This window comes from Acinonyx jubatus, chromosome D1 (genome assembly GCF_027475565.1).
Source record: "Acinonyx jubatus isolate Ajub_Pintada_27869175 chromosome D1, VMU_Ajub_asm_v1.0, whole genome shotgun sequence".
In the NCBI taxonomy this organism is placed as follows: Eukaryota; Metazoa; Chordata; class Mammalia; order Carnivora; family Felidae; genus Acinonyx; species Acinonyx jubatus.
Window position 1 is genome coordinate 25,981,927 of NC_069390.1, and position 20,947 is coordinate 26,002,873.

The following is a 20,947-nucleotide window of genomic DNA, read 5'->3' on the forward strand; positions in this document are numbered from 1 at the left end:
TTATGCCTCTGACAAAGTAACCAAAAAAAAAAAAAAAAAAAAAAAAAAAAGAATCATACTGATCAAAGGACCTCCAGGGTTTAATATTTCAAAAACACAGATAAATAGCTTCCTGCAGATAAATAGCTTCACCTTTTGGGTATTTCCCCAGAAGCATCTGAAAAATTTCCAGGTCTGCAGAAGGGGATGTGTAACCAGTACATTCTGACCCCCTACCCCGCTGGAAAGAAATTCCCAGGGAACGGGCTGCAGGAGAGGGGATAAGGGCCCATCCAAATTTCCTCCCAGGGACAAATCCCTCTTAGTCCTGTGGGATGTCCCTGGCAGGTGGCTGTTGCCTAGGTGGGGGAATGGAGGGAAGGCTGGGGATCAGAAAGATGTATTGGTGGCTTTTGTTAGAAGCCATGCATAGCATATCCTAGGGGATGGAGGCTTCTAGGTGGGAACTGGAACAGTTAAATTTTTGTGGCTTATTAATTTGGCCCTCATTTCAGAAAGCAATGCTGTTTTTATAAATTGGACCTGACTTAAAAAAAAAAAACACAAAAACAAAAAGGAGTAGAAAATTTTATACTAAAAAAAATATCCCCCAATGAAACAATCAGTAGCACATTGCATCTGTGAAGTGTCCCAGCTCCTCGAATTGGTTGTGTCTCCAACGGCCATTTCTTTCCCAGGTCACCACGGTGTAGGCGCTACACCCCAATCTTCATGTCCACATTCTGCAGGTTCCGCGTCTCATCGGCTGTCATATACTGATCGCAGGTCACTGAGGACTCCTTGTTCACCAAGTGCACCATCTCCTGAGACTTGCTGGCCTCTCCGTTGAGTCCACTTGCCTTTCTCTCCTCCACCGCTCCATTACCGTTGTTGATTACCAGCTTTTTCTTCTGCCCACACCTAGTAATTTAAAAAATCACGTGAGAAGGTGCTATGACACACACCACCATCGTTGTTGTCACCACTATCACCATCACGACAATTTTCGACGGTCACAGTAGGTTTCGTCTTACTGACTCTTAACCGTCCCGTGCTTCTCAAAGCAAGTCCCCAAGCCAGCAGCAAAAGGGTCCCCTGGGAGCTTGTTAGGAATGCAAATGCTCATCCCGACCCCGGATGCACTGAATCCGAGAACTCCAGGAGTGGGTTTAACGTCTGTGGTTTAATAAGCCCGCCAGGGAGTCTGATGCACCCCTGAGTTTGAGAATCCACGGTCACAGCTCTGGGAAGCAAGTGCTTGCATTGTTCCCCTATTGCAAGTGAAGAGCTCCTTAGGCTCAGAAAACGCACTAACTTGCCCCAGTTATTCCGCCACAGAAGAATCGCGATTCTGGCCCTTCTGTGTCTGACTCCTCTAATTCTCCTTCCCCCTCCTACGCGATGGCAACATTTGCCTTTTTTTAGGCACTTCAGCAACTTCTGCAGACTTCGATGCACCACAAACATGATGACTACACATCATTCTGATTTGGGTATTCAACCAAGTCCATTACTTCCTCTCCCCGGCGACACTGCTTACCAGGGTTCTTACTGCACGGACTGAGAAAAATGCAACATTTTTCTACAAGGGGAAGGCCGTATTGATTTTCACTGGTTAACACTGGGTAACTTCCCATAACCCTGGACACAGGTTTAACTATATGAGGCAAGCTGTTCACCGTTGCTGTCAGGGTTCTCAGTCACATTACTTAAGATTCGAATGCAAGGAGGTCTTCTATGGAAGAGCATGACCTTGATCGTGTCCCCGGGTCGTGGCGTTGTAGCATTGCCTCCCCCGCCCAGCCTGATGCAATACTTCCTCTTTCCTGTAACAGGATCCCTGCCGCACATCTAGAAGTCAGATTGCTTGACAGAAGCCAAGTTGCAGAGCCTCACAACTACAAGTGGGGCCGGCAAGAGGCGAAATGGGCTAGCATTTATTGGACACCTCCTGAATGCCAGGCGGTTTACATGTAATTTCATGAAATCCTCACCACAATCCCGCAATGCAGCTGTTATTCTAGTCACACAGCAGTGGAAACTGAGGTCCGGGGACGTTTAATAACTAGCCTGAGGTCACATAGCTAGTCAGACAGAGTCAATATTCAAATCTACGCCTTTATGACCAGAAGCCTGGGCTCTGCCCAGCTCTATTCATGCTGCCAACCATCTGGAGATTTGGAAACAGTATGAAGTCGGAATTGTTCACTTTGCCGCTGGATGTTTGGAGTTGTAGAGACAAAGCGTCTATTATTCATGACCATGGGCCATTCCCTCTAGAACTGCCAAGGCCATAAACTTTAATCTCTTATTTGGGGAAATAGAAATTATACCTCCTCAACAGGAGGTAGATCCTGTCTCCTCTGGCACGATGCATGCTTGATGAGGGGCGGAGGGAGGGTTGCTTGGACTTTGGAGCAAATCTGTGGGGCTGCGCCTTGTGCGGTCCACATAGACAAGGGTAGGGACTTGATTTTGAGACCTTATTGCTGTGTGACCTGGGACAGCTCATTTAACCTCTCTGAGCCTCAGTTTTCTTAACAGTAACATCGGGCTATTAAGAGTACCAATCTCATAGGATTGTGGAAGGCCCTTGAAACAAAGCCCAGCACTGACACATGAGTCCATTATTGCTATTATTTGTTGCTCTTACTAAATGGGGTGACAAAGCCAAGGCCTCGGATAAGCACTTAGGACAGAATCTGGAACACAGGAAATTTTTGAGAAGCACTGGCTGTCGCTGTTCATATAACCAGAGCCATGTGAATTTGGGTCTTGCCTGTTTCTTCTGGCTGCCTCCACCTGGTCACTATATTTACTGTGAAGACGGCCCAGAAGGCTGAAGGTGGAACTCTGCTTGCATTATTTTAAATTCTCAAATGGTACCTCAGGTGTTCTTTGGAGGGAAGGTGTCTCATTAAACCAAATCCCATTTGCTGACCTAATGGGTGATTTCCAAGTTGAATGAAATATTGTAGGAAAGTGATTAATAATTGTAAAAAATGGTGCACAGGCAGGAGTTTGGGTTTCATATTATGTAGTCTAAACAAAGCTGATTTTATTTATTTATTTTTTATGTTTATTTGTGTGTGTGTGTGTGTGTGTGTATGAGAGAGAGAGAGAGCGAGAGAGCGAGAACGAACTGGGGAGGGGCAGAGCAGGGGACATAGACTCCAAAGCAGGCTTTCTACTGGCAGCACAGAGCCTGATGTGGGACTCAAACTCATGAACTGTGAGATCATGACTTGAGCTGAAGTTGGATGCTCACCCGACTGAGCCACCCAGGCGCCACTAAACAAAGCTGATTTTAAAAGTGGGTAACACTGGACCTGTAGGGCGCAGAAATATTGTGCTTGGGTCTGTCCTGCCCCCCATGTCCCTTTGGATTTATGTGTCTCTGTTATCTGGGTTCTTCCAGGAGGACAGGATGCTTCTCATAAATAACTAGTCCAATACCCGGGGCTCTAGGCATCAATAAGTCCTTTTTTTAAAACTTACTACATCACCAGTTTATCACAAGAGGATAGAACTCAGAAGCGGCCAATGAGAGAGGTGCACAGGACGAGGTATGGGAAAGGGCGGGAGAGTCTATGCCTCTCTGAGAGCACCACGCTCTCAAAATCTTCACGGTTCACCAACTCAGAAGCATTAATAAGTACTTTAAAAAGACAAGCTCTAATTTTTTCATTCTTCTTCGTTATTTCAGAAAGAACACTAGAGCTGAGGAGACTTCAGAGGTCACCCGGCCCAACCTCTTCATTATGTAAAACCAGAGACGAGTCCAAGAAGTCAAGGGTACCGTCCGAGGCTACACGACTAGTTACGGCAGGAAACAGAGTATCTGCAACTTAGATTTTCTGACTCCAAAGGTCAGAGATCTCTACAGAATCGCATCCCTCTTCATCTTCTTTCTCCTTAAATCTCAGGCATCGATCCGCTGAGCAAACAGTGACCACGAGATACGGAAGGAGCCATACTGGGGCCTTACCAGGAGAGGGTGGACATACTGGGGCCTTACCAGGAGAGGGTGGGGTGGGAAACCAGGTAGCACACATTTAGGGCATGGAGGAATGTATCCTGAAAGATTACAGGGGAGTAGCTTCACCCCTGCTCTTAGGTCTCTTCCACCTGAGAAACCTTAAAGATATTTAGAGATTTGTTTTGCATTGTGTTAGAGCTGTGCCATTCGGTATGGTGGCCACTAGCCACACGCGGCTATTGAAATGCAAAACCAATTAAGAGTAAACAAAGTTAAAAATTCATCTCTTCAGTCAAACTAGCCACACGTCAAGGGCGTAGGAGCCACAAGTGGTTGGTGGTCGTGAGTTAGGGCAGATGTAGAACATTTCCATCACTACTGAAGTTCTAGTGCACAGCTTTGTTACAGAGGACAGGATGAGATTGGATGGACACACACTGCAATGAGCTTGCCCGTAGCTTGAGAGAAGGAAGGCGTTTCTAAACCATGGAGCTTTCTAGAGGGGACCTACTAAGCAGAGGGCAGATGGCTGTTTACACAAAAGATGATTATTCCCCTGACGCAGACAGCTGGTGAAGGCCTTTCCTGCACAGTCAGTAGACAAACATCCTTGAATCATTTCTGTTTTGTGAGACCTTGTCTCATAAGGTCCTCTCATTTTTTTTTCTCCTCTTTATACACGACAAATCAATTCTTTAGGGGAAAGACACCTAACTTCTGTTGGGCCCCATCCGCTATCTACCAACCCAACTGACTCCTAACACAACCGTTTGCTCTTAAGGAAATGGAATGAAGTAGGATTTCCATTGGAAAGCTGAAATTCAAGGAGTCTGGTTACATGAGCAACGGCAAGGAAAGAGGACGTGGAGGTGGGAAAAGCTTGAAATAATAGGACCCCGAAATCGGCATCTTTAGCAGGCGTGACTCACAGATCGCTTCGTCGTGGAGGCCTGCGGTCAACCCTGGCAGGCCAACGTCACGAACTGCTTTTCCGCTTCCGTCTTTTAACCAAAATTCATACACCAGTGCCTGGCACACAGTATGTTCTCAATCAGCTGACTCAGATCCAATAAGTCAACACTGCCGCTAAACCTTAAGGTTCTCTGGGACGAGACGGCACCCTTTCCACTTTTAGTCTTCTCTTCTTCCTCGCCAGCACGGAGTCAGAGGAGCTACTCGAAAGATGTCTGCTAAATACACGGAAGCCTGTCACAGGTCTTTACTTTCCACCGAACTTTCTTTGATGAAAATAGGATTCTGGATCTCTCTCAAACGTAACGTTCAAAGCAGAAAGGCCCCAGCCTTTTAAGAGGATTAGGAATGGGCTTGCGGCTTTACGCAGTGCACATTAAGGGGCCCGTGCAGCCGTTAACCACCCTCTTAGCTGTATGGCAAATCTGGTTTAGATTATCTAATCAGGACATAGTAATTTACGGCGTCCAAGCAGCTACTTTCCCGGTGAGATACTCGCTGTGCCGGATCCCGCGTGTCCCTGTTTGCCTGTTGCTAGGGTGACTACTGGTCTTGGGACAGGGGGAGGGCAGCCGTGAGGCCCCTTTTTGCAGCTGACATGATGGGGAGTGACGTATGAGCTAACCAGCCCCTCTGTACGGGCTCCAGCTGCTCTCAGAGACAGCTGAGATGTTTCTCTGAAGAATTTCCCACATGGACGGCATCTGGGGCCAGCGTTTCTATGGCGACATGAGCAAAGCTGTATATGTGTATATGTGAGCAGAAGGGGTACAGTCTAGGCCCTGGAACAAAAGGACGCATTTTCAACAATGGGAAATTCATCTTTAATTGAGCAAAAGTAATCTAAGAGAAAACAAGAAGGCTGAGGGAGAGTATAAAGACTCTTTGTAAGGGCTCCCTCAAGTCACATTATTCAAATTCAGCAAACAAAATCTCTTTCCATTTAGTCAGGAGAGGCTTCTAGGAGGTCTTTCGGATTTCTTTTCCTAGTGTTTGTTTCTTATACAATTGGCTATCATGAGTAATTTTTTTATTATTCTCTCAAAGGTACAGAGAGCAACAGTTATCGACTTTAATACAGCACTTTTATGAACTTGTACCAGGGTAAAGTGACATTATTTGATTTCCTCAGAGAGAGATACTGCATGGGAATAGAATTAGCTGTTTGTTGCTTTACAAAAGCCAACAAGAAACATTCTAGCATTTTCTCCAGATCTTCTCCCCAAGCTAGGGGCATTTTCTGGCCTGTTAGATGATCTAGTGACACAATAAAGGTAGCCCTACTTGGAAATAAGATTCTTATACCGTATAAGAAGCAAACTCAAGGGACATTTACAGAAGGTTTAATGTTCCTCTACATATGCTCAGGGGAAAATAATGCATCTTTAGAGCATTTTGAGCAGGAAATTTAGACTTATACTTATAGAATACTATGTACCCTGTCAAAATTCATGTCCTCTGTTGCCAGAATGACTATTTTCATTCATTTCACTTTAGGTGGTGTTACCTCTTGAGCCTGGTCACAGCTAAATCAGGTATATGTATTATTTAAATAACTTCCAGCATGATAGGCCTTGGTTGAGGCAGGGAGACAGAGGGATCTTTGAGGCTATACAAACGGCCCAGATGCTGTTTGACAGTCTTTATTCAGACTTTTTTTAAGGAAAATTCTTCATCATTTCATAGACTGTTGGGGAGCTCTTCCTAAGCAATAACCCAAATCCTTTCAACTATAGTTCCCAGAAAAGAGAAAACGGTATCGTTACAAACAACAACGAATGAAGACAGTAAGAAACCCAAAGAAATCCGATGCCTATTTTAGGTAAGGGTTCTAGAAGGTTCTGTGGGCTTTAGACAGACTAAAGAAGATGACCAATTCCTAGATCTTTATATACCAATTTCTGCAATATGGATGCATTTACTAAATATTGTTTAATTAATCAGTGAATGAGTACATACTCCTATGCCTTCCCAGTGAGATATTTTATAACTTTCATCAGATGGAATCTCCAAGGGTTCAACCCTGAAAAATTAAGAACCTCCAAAGATTCCACACTGTTTAAAAGTGATGTTCCAAATAATCACAGTGTCTGTTTTATCTAAAGAATGTGCAAAAGCAGGGCTTCTTGAACTGCACCCAAATCCCTGGAATCTTGTCAAGACACAGATTCTGACACAAGACATCTGGGTGGGGCCCCAGCTTCTGCATTTCTAGCAAGATCCCAGAGTGTCGAGGCCACTGGTTCCAGGGGCTACACTCTGAATAGCAAGCACGCAAAGCCCACATTTAAGTGACGTCCTTTCAAAGCAAAGGCCCCAAGGTGCATCCCCTTACCTTCTTCGACTATTGACAGCAATGCAGACGGCAAGAATCAAAGCCAAGGCCAGGAGGGAGGCCAAGATGATGAGCCATTCTGGTGAGAGTGAACCAAAAGACACCTGTGAGCTTGGGAAAGACACTTTATAAAAACAAAAATGCACTTTATAAATTGACCTGGTCCAAACAAGAACTACACTCAGCACCACAGGTTGAGTCTGGCCAAACGGCCTCGCCAACTGGCAGATAATACTAGAACAATTCTGCTATAGGCGTCTGCCCAACAGGCCTCTTGTTTTAAACTCTTATCACCAGTCAGAATTTTCAAGTTCCTCCAGAAGAGGCGTGTCTCCAGAAAATCAGAGAATCACCTGCAGAAACTTGTAAAAGCTTTTGGTGCAATATTATTAAGCGGACTAAAGGACATTTATGTTTCCCTTGAAAGGAACATTCTTCTCCTATATAAGAACCTTACGTTTTATGAAGAAACACAAAAGGGGACCATGTACTTAGTGGATAGATAAAGGACACTCCTGCAGAGGTCTGAACTTATGCACATTCAACAGGGCGGGGTGGTGGTCATTAGGCAAAACTCATCCTTCCAAATGTGCATACTTTCGAGCCAACAGTTACACTTCCGGGAATTTACAGCACCTCAGAATTAGTTATGAAGATGTTCACTGCTGTGTTATTTATACTAGTGGAAGTTGAAAATGACCTAAAATAATAGTAAGGGATCAGTTACATAAATTAGGGTATACTCACTATAGTATGGGCTCTGATAACAGGAGAAGGATATTTAATGACGTTGGAAACGTAACGAGCAACCAGTTGGGAGTGGTGACTTACTACACAGCATGCATGATGTAATTACATTTTTGTATAGAAATTACATTTTTAAATGATGGGAGGGACGTCTATGAAAATGGTAACCATATTTCTGGGTGGTGAGGTAGATAAGAAATGATTTATATTTTTGTCCTTTGGTGTGAATTTTCTAAAATGTCTCCAGTAACCATGTATTACTTGTGGACCACTAACGTGTTATATACAGGTCTTAAAATCAAGCTTTAATGGGATAAAAACATGACTTGACAACTTGAATCAATTCCCTTGCCAAGTGGGTTGTGTGTCTGTGCAATGAGCTAGAGCTCAAGCACCAAGAAGAGTGCAAAGTCATAGGTCATCCATTCGTCTTTGAGAGTCTTGGTTTTCCTCCCATGTCCAGGGCAGGACTGCCTCTGCTGGACCTCCATCTGGTTAGGTGACTTTGGGGAGGGAGGTGGAGTCAGGAGGTGGGGAGGCCAACAGGAGATACCATTTCTGTTCTTTTCTCTGGTCTTTCCTCTGAGATGCCTCACATTCACCCTCGTTAGAGCAGGGAAGAATATTGCAAATTGCACGTCCGCCACCCCCACATCCCCAGCAGCCCGCCGCGTCTCTCCATTTGCTCCTCTCCCAGCTCAGAGAGAGGGCTCTGGCAAGCCGAGGCAGGGGGATGAAGTGATTCCTACATTCTCCCCTTCCCCCGAGGGAGGCTCAGCTTGGAGGCCTCTGAACAGGGGAAGGTTAAAAAGAGAATTTACAACCCTAGGAAAACCGTTCCTTCTTTGTAATCCCCCCACCCCCACCCCACCAAATGCTCGGTTTTGAGCCCAAGTCAATCAGATCGAGAATTTGCCTCAAGTGCCTTAAATCTTGATGGTCAGGAGAGCCAGGGGTCCCAGCCTCCTCACCCCGCAATGTGACTCATTTAGACACTTTCTTCTGTCTGGATCAGTAAAGGCTGTCCCTCGAGAAAAAGCAGTTTGGGGATCAGAAGAATGTTTTCACTCCACTCCACACACACGGCCTTTACATCTCCTCACCGTCTGCAGTGTGAGAGGAAAGTCGCACGCTTCACCCCAAACCCAGAAATTAAGGGGAAACTGGGCGGGGATAGGAAGGACCTGGATACGGCATAAAGTCCATAGAGTCAGTCATTTGGGAAGGAAGCATTAGTAACTAACGTGTCACTTCTTTGGGATAGGCCAGGAACAGGTCTGAATGTTAGCTCATTCAATCTACGGGTCCCAGAGAAAAGAGAGTTTCATTCTTTCCTACCAAGTGCTCTCGTTCACCCTTGCGAAGAATATGCTTTTCTTTTTTTTTTTTTTTTTAGAGAGACAGAGTGCACATGTGAGTGAGGGAAGGTCAGAGGGAGAGAGAGAAGAGAGAACCTTAGGCTTATGCTAAGCGTGGAGCCCTCGGGGCTCGATCCTACGACCCTGGGATCATGACCTAGCAGAAATCTAGAGCTGGACGCTCGGCTGACTGCGCCACCCAGGTGCCCCAAGAATGTGTTTTAGTCCTTCCCCCCCTTTTTTTTTTGGCTTCACAGATTGAAACTTACCTGGAATTTGAGGTTTCCGCGTAGGACCGGAGGTCGTGTTCGCCCCACCTTCTTGACTTCCACTTGTGTGTCCTGAGAGGAAGAAACAACACCTCTCAACCCAAGTTTGGAATGCGTGACCACGAGCTCCTTACAGAGCAGTACACAGGGCCGACCTCTCTAAGATCTGCTCACTGCGCAGCTATTTATAGATTCAAGCCATAGACATTTATAAAGTGTTACACGAAAGACATCTCCCCAGAAAAGTTGGTTTGGTTAAGGCTGAGGTCTGGAAGCGTTATTTTCATCAAGAACAGGAGAATTCTCACCAGTGGTGCGGCACAGTGTTTCAGAGCTTGGGCTCCAGGGCAGGGCAGTCCTGGGTTCGAGTCCTGCCTCCACCTCTTGCCAGCAACGTCTGCTGAGTCAAGCTACCCTCTCCAAGTCTCAGTTTTCTCATTCGGAGAATGGGGGATGAGAATAAAATCCACTTCACCGTCATTTACAGAGGTTTAAAGAAGGACGCAAAGATGGGAATTGTGTGAAGCAGCTCCGTTCTGATTCAGGACCTTGCTACTCAAAGTGGGGTCCCTGGACCAGCTGTGGAGGTGTCCCATGTGGGAGCTTGCTAGGAATACAGAATCGCAGGCCTCACCCCTACTGAACTAGAATCTTCATCTTAACAAGATCCCTAGAGGATTCATATGCTCCAGAAACTCCGAAGCATATCTAACAATTGCAGTGAGTGTCTTCCTGGACACAAGCATAAATATTAAAAAAATAAGGGTTTAGGGGGTAGTGACCCTTTCTGTCTAGAAAAAAATCACCCTAGTAGAGTCCCCGCTATTATGTTATTGGAACATGCCTTTTCAGAAGAATGAATATTTTCTACCACTACAAAACACGACAAGGAAACAAACAAAACAGCTCAAACTGGAAGGGAGTGTTGCAAGACAAAGCATCCACAAGTCCGAACGGGAGGCTCATCAAAATGAGGGAGTCATCATGTTTTAAAGGAAACTTCTAAGACATCTGTGAAGAGACTCACCTGAGTTAATGCTTTGGTTTTTTTTTTTTTTTTTTTTGCTTGTGGTTTTTATGCCTCCTCCACTGCTTCAGAACAAAATTTGCAAACATCCCACGAAAATGAACTATTTCCCCCTACCAACGGGGAACCCACTGCAAAATTCTAAAAGTCCACCGAGGGAAGACAAAAAAGTAATCAGGGCAGTCTGTTTGGCTAAGCAACGCATGAAGATGGCCAGGCTTGAAGTACATGAAGATTTCCAAGGACAGTCAAACTTTAGACTGTGCAGAGTGGACAGTGAAATCTCGATGTTGGTGGTTATTTTAGAGCAGCCGACTCCTGTTTATACAATCTCCTGTTTTTTTTAACCTTGAAATGGAACAAAACAAATTCTGACTAGACTTCTGGCCATTCAACATACCTCATGTCACTTTGAGAGTGGCCTCTTACTTTACAAACTTGAGAAGGAGTCCAAGGTGCTTTTTCCGGCCGCCTCCCAGAGTCCTTGGTCACTGGCAGGTTTTCACCTGTGCAGGTGACTGGATGTGGGCCATGCACCCTGGAGATCTTTGGGCTTGAAAACCATCTAAGTGGTGCAGATGCTCTCACTGGTCTTTCTCGGACTCACAGCAGCCTTTGATATTTGAAAAGGAGGCCACTAATGGATCTTAATCTCTTGATTTCGGTTTTCAAAAAAAGCGCTCCCAGCAAGGAAAGATCGGGGTGTGTGTGCAACAAGATGAAACCTCCTACTTGAACAATAGACACCGGTGCAGGAATCAAACAAAAGAGACCGCTCCCGCCCACCTGATTCTCACTTCAAGCAAAAGCCAAAGAAGATGGACGAGATGCAGCAGGCCTCACCTTGCACCCTAGAGGTCTGCAAACCCAGCCGGGGTAGGGCTAGCTAGGAAAGCCAGTTCTGCAAAGAGGGACACTTGACACTGTAATTTGGAGATGAGAGCTAACCTGAGACGTGTGCACACAGATCATTCAACTGGCCTCAACTGTGAGAAGAACAGTCCAGGACAGAGCTTCTCAAACTTCAGTGCACACCCAGTATGGGGGGAGGTCTGGTTAAAACGCAGACCATGACGCAGCAGGCCTGGGATGGCTGGGGATTCTGCATTTCCAGCCAGCTCCTAGGTTGATGTCCCAATGGCTGGTCCAAGGACCACACTTGGAGTAACTGGGGCCTCTTAATTTTAGAGTGCATGTGTTTTAATAATAACTCCCTATCATTTCCAAGATTTTGTCACTTTCCTGATACCTCACGTTCTTCACGAGAACTCTGGGAGGTAACTGAGGCAGGTATCCTGGTCCCCTTTTTACTAAGAAGGAAACTTAAAGGAAACGTAAAAAGGCTAATTTGCTAAATGCCCCAACCACGGAACCTAGAGACCTTGCGACTTCTGTCTTTATTTTAGAAACATTTCTAATGAACCCCTATATCCTGTGCTCTTACATAAAAGCTTATTACCAAGGCACCATGTAAATACCCACCTTCATATCTGCTTTAAGTGTGTGAACCTTTAGGCCTGGAGGCAACCGTGGCCCCGACTTAGGCGTGAAGGACAGACCGTGGTTCATATGGATTTACCTGGTTTTCATGGATCACCTGGACTGACGATACCAGGGACACACAACCTCTCAGTGGCCCCACCATTTTCGGTCACAGGTAAACCTGCCTCATGTCAGACTTCTGTTGCCTGGAGTAATGTTTCCATGGGTGGGATCTGAGTCACGGCAAATGTGTATCCACTTAATCATACACGCCTGGCCGTAATTATGGTCATTACGGAGTGCTTTCTCCAGAACGGGCTTATAGAGGCATTATGAGACCCCCAGGGCTTGAAAGCTGGCTCCACCGCTCAACTCACCAGTCATGTCAACCCAGCCATGGTACTTGCCCTCTCTGGGTCTTAGTGTCCTTGTCTGTAACACGGGATGATAACAATACTTACATAAGTCACAGGGTTTGTAGGATGATGAAATATGGTAATATTAGCTGAACCACACGAATCTGTGGCTCTTTGGCTGTTGACCTAAAAAAAGGGCAGTTTCCTATGGTCCAACCTAGCACATGTGAAGTGTTTAGAACAATGTCCCTAGCACACAGTACGTTCTCAGTAAATGCTAGGTACCCTGTTCTGGGGGTTACGCTAACTGCTTTACGCATCCTTAAGGTTCCCGATGCAGCAGGTCTGAGGTAGAGCCTGAGCATTTGTCTTTCTAGTAAGTTCCCTGGTGATGCTGATGCCGCAGGGATGGGGACTGCACTTTGAGAACTATGGCGCCGGAGGAGAGTCTTCTGTGTGGAAGGATCAGGAAGAATACAAGTAGGGTCTCAATTTAACATTGCACTACACCAGATTAATAAGAGTGTGGGTTTTGGAGGAAGAACGGTCTGGGCTTGATCCCAGCTTCTCCATATACTGAGGATGCTGCTTAAGGGATTTGAGACTCAATTTCATAACGATTAAAATTGGGATAACCACAATTGTCGCAGGGCATTGTTTTCAAGACTAAATGATGAAACCCGTGGAAAGCATTCGGCGTAACCCTCCGCACAGGGTACTGTAGCTAACACCATAATATTTTCATCAGCAGTGTGATTTAATAAGCACTCTCTGTGATAGTGATGCATAAGGAAGTCTGAGAACCGCTCTTCTTGAGACACTGACTCATACTTTATTAAGTAGGCTCAAATGATGATAATAGTAAATTACTCAAGCAGCTCAAACTCACCAGCTGATTCTGATCCATGAGTTGTATGGGACCTCCCACTGGGGTGAACTGGCGAGTCTTGGTCTTCTGTAAGGAGCAATTAGAAAAGGGTCGTTACTGGGTGTTCCCGTTACAGGGAATCTGTTCCAGTAACAGGGGATACGTTCCAGGAACCAGGGAATCTGCCCTTCCTCACTTTTGCGTTGTTGGACAGCCCCTCACCAAGTTCAGGCTTTTAAGAGTCACCAAAAAGCAATGGCAAAGGAGCCTTGAATGGCTTCATTGGTACTAATTACTGTTCATCGCTTGACCCCCTGGTGAGAAGGCTAGAGCTTTGATCAACAGTAAAGAAACTGGGACAGCACAGACCATCCAGGATGACCACGGGAAGTGCGGTTTTGATAGAAATCTAATAACCATAATACTCTAGCAAAAATATTATGATGTCTTCTCAGGTCTGAGGTTGGAACCTGATACTGTGTTTTTGAAATGAAGATGATACGCTTTGAATTACACAAACGTGATCACTGGGTGTGGATGTACTCTCTGGCTCAGAACATGAGCCATTTAAAGAGCTTTCTCTGAAGCAGGAAATAGACAATGGTTTTGGTGAGTAAAGGATCCTGGTGTTGAATTATGTAAAGATTCAGAGGGAAAGCTCAACTGCTTATTTAGAGAAAAAAGTCAGAAGACAAATGAAAAAGGAATAAGGAAAGGAGATAGCTAACCTGTGAAAAATATGGACCTGGTTATTAGAGTATGTTTCAAAAAAACCCAATATTTTTCAAAAATGAAATCTGTAGTTTTCAACACCAAGAGTTAATATAATTCTATCCCCTCAATCATCCATCAGCAAAAGGTTTTAGATTGAAACAAGATTTTGAGTTGCTACAATCTGGATCCACAGGTCAAATCTTGGATTCAGCATATGGGAACCCCTGCTCTTCTCCCTCTTCCCCACACATTTCCAACACTACACTGGAATCTTTAAAAAAAAAAAAAAAAAAAGCAAAGCAACAACAAAGCAAAAAGAAGACAAACAGCAATAACAAAAGGGACAATGGTTGCATAAAGTGGCTGTAGTCACCCATTATGAAGATTAAGGTAATCTGATCATCACCATGTCTTTGATTTGAGAAGGCAGAAATAGGTGACCTGTAATCTCTAGTATAATTGTACGGAGAAATCATTATTATTATTATTTCTTGGTTAGAATACCTGAAAATAGCATTCGCTGAAACGCCAATACGAGCAGCCCCAATGCCACCACCATCATCATCTCCGCCATCACCACCGCCACCACTACCACAAGTGCAAATGTTTTAGTTCTTAATATTAAGCATAAAGACTGAGAAAAATGTATGGGAAGAAATAAGCTGTATCTGAGTGGTTTGGAAGAAAACCAAGGATGACAGATCACTTACTAATCATTTAATCCATGGAGAACCATGAAAACTCTGTTTGACCACGGAATACAGAAAGACTCAGCATCTGTGAATATCCATTTTGCAGAAAGAGTTTTATTTACTCACAAATAGGCTATTTAGCCCTTCTAGGATACCATTGCCGTTAAAACTGCCATGTTAAATTTAAATGCATTCAATTGCCCAACAGGCCTTATTTTGCCGGGAGAAACCAGGCAGCGCTCTAAGATTCATTTCTCTGGAAGAAAACCGACAGTGCTGCTTGGATTGTTTTCATAACTGAGCGCAGAACCATGGTGAAAAAAAGAACCAAAGGGTGTAAGGAGCTTTGTCATACCAATATCCCCAAAGTCAGTATTTTTAAAAACTGTTGTGTTTTTTGTTTTTCCAGAACCTCTATGGTGAGCAGCCCAGAGGAAAGAATCCAAGCAGGTGGTATTCTGAGTCTTCTGTCCCCATATCAGTCAGAGCCTCACAGATACCATCTGTTTCCTATATTGGGTTCTCATAAGATTTATTCTTTTTGAGGGGAAGGAGAGAAAGATCTTGCTATAAATAAATAAATTTATATATTTATTTGTGTGTGTATATGTATATATATACATATATATATATGTTTTTTCAATCACAAATATTTAGTATAATTCAATGGTTGAGTGGGAAGGGCACAAGGAGGAACAATTCCAATTCTCGTCTGTTAACCAGAGGTGGTATTTCTAGTTCTCTTTTCTTCAGTGTAAGTTTCTTAATGCAAATGGGGGAACAAAGCGAGGGAGAAGCAGGGGAGACTGTTATTTGAGAAAAGAAGTCTCACGCTCCTTTCGGGTCTGGGTCCAACTTAATTGAATAAGTCATCTTTAGTCCTTTCTTTGCCATTACAACAAGAGAAATCGTGCCTATTCATAATTAGTAGATTAACTCATGAAGTTTGAGGTGTGAATCATAAGTAGGTTTGGCTACAAGCCCGTCACCGAAAGCAAAATTTGCCGATCCATCACCAGTAAAGATAATAATTTCAGAGCAAAGACATTAGCATATGGACATTATTCACATGTTGGGTAAACCCTTACTAAACAGGTAGCATATCTTAGTTGAATCAAATGAAATTGCTAATATTTAACGACTTGGACCTACAACAACATTGATTTTGTATGGTTCAAATTAGTATATCACGAGATTAGGAGGAAAGAAAGAAATTCTACCATAACAACCAAGTCACAAAAATAAATGGAGGTTACTCTGACAAATAAAAGCATTATTTATCTAACCTAAATCTGACTTTATTTGCATTAGAATCATGACCTGTAATAAAAGCCATTCCCATGTCACAAATCAGCCTAATCACAGCCTACACAGAAAATGTCCTCCGCAGTATTCAAGCACGCGTTGTTTCTCTCTGTAGAAAAATCAAACCAGATAACAAATGACCAAGTTACCTGAAAAGAAATGATCAACATTAGAGTCGGAATCTCCAGCAATATTAACTTCAGTAACTTCAGGGACCCCCGTCTTAGCAGGGGTCACTGGGATGAGGGTCCTGGGTTCCTTTGTGGCTGGGGACCGAGAAGTATAACCTTCCACTGAAGTAGCTGAGTCTTCAGGAAAATGTCCACTTCTTCTTCCACCTTTGCCATCAGTCCTATCTGTGTGGAGGCGGAATCAATGGTAAACCCACATTTGTGAGGCCGCCACCCAGCAGATGCCTGTCTTCAGAATGGTCAGATGCTACAAAAGCTTTCCATTCGTTATTCACGAGTACGGAGCAAAAGACCGTGTACTTCCTTATACTATCGAAGGGAAGCAATATTTTGCAGTTGGCATCACCTGGACATCTATGGAAGAGATTTCGGTGATCCCCATACCCAGAAGGGGCATTTGTTGCAACACCTGCCCGGATGATCGAAGTTAGGTTTATGCCACTACAACTAACCGTGGCCCTTCAAGTCAATTCAGGGACTAGATAATCTTGAGTTCTTACTCAATTAGACCCACCACGGGTGAAGTGGAAAAAACACATCACTGAACTGAAAAGTAAAATCATGCTGCCCACAAATGGAGTAGCAAATGCAAGGTTTCAAAGACCCGACGCTTTGATTATTCTTTCCTTTGCCATAAGGGCACTGCTCCTCAGTCGCCAGCACCATGGATTTATGTCCAGATGATGAACGGCAAAATAATGTTATCAACGAAAGGGAAATAGAAAGTGACAGCATTCAGACCTTTACACCGATTGCAAACCATATATAAGCAATATGTTATTTTAAGACCACACCACTAATTCCACAGCTTAAGAAGCCTGACCTTTAAGACTAAGAAAGAAATACGGTTTGCACTCAATGTACAGACAGTAGCTTCTAAGAGGTCTACAAAGCAGAAAAATCAAAGAGCCATCACCAGCCACACCTTCTGATCAGAAGTGACAGCATAGCAGCAGTCAACTGATGTGCCTCCACCAAAGACACTGCAAAGACATCCATAATTTATCGATTTTTATCAAGAGCTGGAGCCAACTGGGCTTTACCATCCTTGCTGCTAGATGTTGGAGTAGAAGTCACTGGATGGTCTTTATCTTCTTCCCAGTCTCCATGTGATGTAGAGAAGCTCTGAGTATTACTCTGTTCTGTTTCAAGGAGGGATGAATCCAGCATTAATTTGGAGCCGTGAAACACATCCTCTGTTATCTGCTGACAGGAGGGGTCTAACTATCGCAGTGTCCGATGGGTAGGTGCATAGGAATACTGTAGTTTGTGCACGCCACTCTCTTCTGATTGACAGGAATGTGTAACGGAATTCTGTTTTGTCTCTTAACTGGCTCCTAAGAACTTCTTTTTCAGTGTCATCAACAAAGGCAAAGTGACAAGGTGAAGCCTGAACCAAGACTTTGTCCACCCTGGAACATCCTGGCCCAAGTCACTCGGGAAAACCAGAGAACATAGAGACAGGGGAAAAGGAATGGTTGAATTCCAGTGCTCCTATAAATGATCAAGAGTACCTAGCTGCGGGTCAAGAAGCACAACTGTAGGGAGATAAATACAACAGCGGCAGGTAGTCTACCCCTAATGACAAAAAAAGGAAGAAGTTCTAGAATCTAGAATAACCTGCTCGAGTAACTCGGATCAAATTTACACAAAGAAATACTTCAGTACCTTCTCAAGAATATTAAATTAAAGTTACCATTTTTCATCTATTATTAGGTTTTTGATCTCGCCCGTGAATGAGGATTCTCATCACTGCACTAAAATGCCAGGAAACGCTTGCCTGGGCAAACACAGGACCTTCACTGACATATATCAATTTGAGGTTGAACCATTGCCCATATCTGAAATCACTTGGGACTGTTTTGAGTTGATTTCTTTTGGGTCCTTCTAGGAAAGGTACTGACCTCTGAGTTACAGGTGCAGGCATTCCATAAACTACATCCATAAGCCACGTCCACCACCAAGCACATATCACAACCAGGAGAAAGACATTCACCCAAATCCCAATCCCAGTATCGGAATACAAGACATAGGGGCCATAAAGTGGAAATACAAGACCCTCCGTTGAAGGGGCCCATTCTTAGGTTTATCTCTATCTCCTCTGATACGTAACACTGTGCTACATACGTTCTTGGTGATCAGCACACGCTTGCTGATGTTTTCCTTTGCCTAAAAGGACTCTCTCCATTATGTGTAGCAAGCAGTGAAATGAGTTTCTTAATTCTGGATTTCTTTCATATTCTGTGAAGAAACTGCGAATGATTTCAGGCTGATCTCTAAGATAGCCTTGTCCATATAGTGGAAATTAAGGCTCCTGAGGAGTTTAGCATTGCTTCTACCGGATGTTTAGCAGTAGGAAGAGGTCCTGGCAAACATTCCTCTTCTGTTCCCAGGCCCTGTCACCTTTGTTAATTGTCAACAACATGCCTTGCCCCTCTTCTGTGGGCTGTGGTGATTTCCCTACTCTCTCTGATTAGCCAGGCCCAAATGATCTTTTCGCAGCTATGAAAGCAACCCTACCCCTCTCCTGCCTTGACTGGAGGAAAGATGGGAACCAAAGGACATGGTTGAAACATAGAGAAACCACCGTCCTAGCCGTGGTCTTGGGTGTCACTGGCATAACCATTTAGAGAAAGAAAATCAACTTGAGTGGAATCCCCCAACCTTTTTATTTTCCTTAAGATAAGGCCGTTGAGTAGGGAAATCACCAAGAATGAAGGAAAAATCAGATTTAAAGAACCCACCAGGAAAATATCGGCAATGGAGACCCTTTTATCGTCTGGGCTGAGCCAAGCCACATAGCACTAACTGCATCATTGTATCACCAAGCTCTGTATCCAGGCCATTGTGGGCCAGAGCTGAAGCAGGATCACAGGCCAATAAAGGGGCTGTTATGTCCTTACGAGTCGTCACGGAAAGAGGTCCTGTCCTGTCCAACTCTTCCACCGAATGTGTGTTTGGATCTGCAGAAGGTTGAAGTGTTGTACTATGGCTGGAGTCCATATCTGAGGGAATTAAATCGGTGTTATTGCCTGATTTACTAACCCACCTCCTGAGGGTGGTTTAGGGTCTACAGACAAACTATTTTTATATTCAAACCTGGACAAGAAGGAAAAAACGTTCATACTGATTGATGCCTGCAGAACTGGGACAAACGATTGCTTCTTCAGAAGAAAATCGTAAGAAGCAGGTGGCTTTCACTTAAAGACTGAGTGTATGAAAGGTACAATTTTTGTTTGCTTTTGCTGGGTCTGGCAGGGCTCTAAATGAGAACACGATGTGCCTCCCAAGCCTCGCAAAAAGGCAGAAACATAACCCACGTGTGACTGGTCCCGTTCCCTACACATTGTCTTCCTTATAGATCCACGTGATCTGGATTGTACAGAAAAGACAAAATGCACTGGTTCCGACACCATTTTATCACATCTCCCTCACTTGGGTCAAAAGCTTGTTGTTGTTGTTTTGTTTTTTTCTTACAGCCCTCTTCCCTCTTTTGGCCCTCTTTTGCACCACAAAGTGAATAGGCATATAACACATAAAATTATCATCCAATACTACCTCCATGAAGGCCACAGGAGGTATTCAGGGGCAAGAAAAAAGAAGCACATGTCAGTGAATCATTCTCCCCATAAACACAAGTATGAGGTGTCCTTGGCACTTAACATGTACAACGTTGAGTGGTACAGAAATGTCACCGACATATTGATATATCCCGTTTCTAGTAATCGTTGCAAAGTGCTGCTGAAATGGTAAGTCCTAAGTGAAAGAGTCACCAATCGACCCACAAGCACCATCACTGTTGCTGGCTCTCCGGCTCAAAGTACCCCCACACCGCTGCATCTGGAGAGATTTGACCAGGTCCAGATGACTCCAGTGGGAAACACTGGAATACTGGGCCTTCACATTCACCCTGCGGCCTTTACTACAAGAAAAGAGAATCAAGATCTTTGTAGGACAAGACGTGGCTAACTGTACTATCCCAGGTCTCCAAAAAGAGGAAAGACAAGCTAACCCAAATTGAAATCCCAAATGGATATTTTCCCAGAAAGAGTCCTGTCTGTTGAAAGTCTCTAGACACACTTGTTCATCGTCTTCCCCTTCTACAGTGGCATTGTTCAAGATGTATCGCACCGTTCTATGGTTGAAGCCAATTGTATTGCCCTTTGCATGTCTAACTCAATGGACTTTCTTTCTATTCATCAGTGGGTAATTGATTCTGAAGCTGCTTTACTGGCTTGGTTCCCACCGTGGATAGACCAGAGCCTCCAGCTGCCACGTGCATAAATATGTGTGCTGGGTTTGCATGTAGCCTTGACCCACTCAACCCAACGGCCACAACCTAGCCATTCAAACTCATCTTCCCTTATGACAAATGGACCCAGTAACTCTGAGAAACTCATTCCTTGGTTTTCCCTTCTTTATGTTTCTCCTTACATGAGTATCCTTCCTAAAAAACAAAACAAAACAAAACAAAACAAAACAAAACAAACAACTTTCCCTGACTTCCTTTCTCTGCCTATCCATGTTTTTCCATCTTTGAAAAACTAAGTCTAATCTACCTTTCTCTGACACTCTCTAGAGGGTCCTCTGGATTTTTGTGTTTATTGTTGGCAACATTCATTTGGCATCTATTTGCTTATTGTCTAGTCTTGTTAGATATATTTTGGTGACAA

The 20,947-nt window shown here is 44.1% G+C and overlaps 1 protein-coding gene across 19 annotated transcripts in view; it reads right to left on the reverse strand.

Annotated features, from left to right (window-relative positions):
* Window positions 1–551: 551 nt before the first annotated feature.
* The window catches only part of CD44 (CD44 molecule (Indian blood group)), an 87,763-nt gene continuing 67,367 nt past the window's right edge, over window positions 552–20,947 (reverse strand). For 8 of the 19 annotated variants that reach the window (XM_027072893.2, XM_027072894.2, XM_027072891.2 and 5 more), the window contains 7 exons: window positions 19,178–19,279; window positions 17,318–17,416; window positions 16,233–16,439; window positions 13,394–13,459; window positions 9,640–9,711; window positions 7,266–7,344; window positions 552–900 (listed from right to left, as the gene is read on the reverse strand). In XM_027072893.2, coding sequence (XP_026928694.2) covers window positions 696–900; window positions 7,266–7,344; window positions 9,640–9,711; window positions 13,394–13,459; window positions 16,233–16,439; window positions 17,318–17,416; window positions 19,178–19,279 — 830 coding nt within the window. In that variant the 3' untranslated portion in view covers window positions 552–695. The remainder of the gene's footprint in view (window positions 901–7,265; window positions 7,345–9,639; window positions 9,712–13,393; window positions 13,460–16,232; window positions 16,440–17,317; window positions 17,417–19,177; window positions 19,280–20,947) is intronic. The other 11 variants (XM_027072898.2, XM_027072899.2, XM_027072905.2 and 8 more) reach the window with 8 other exon arrangements.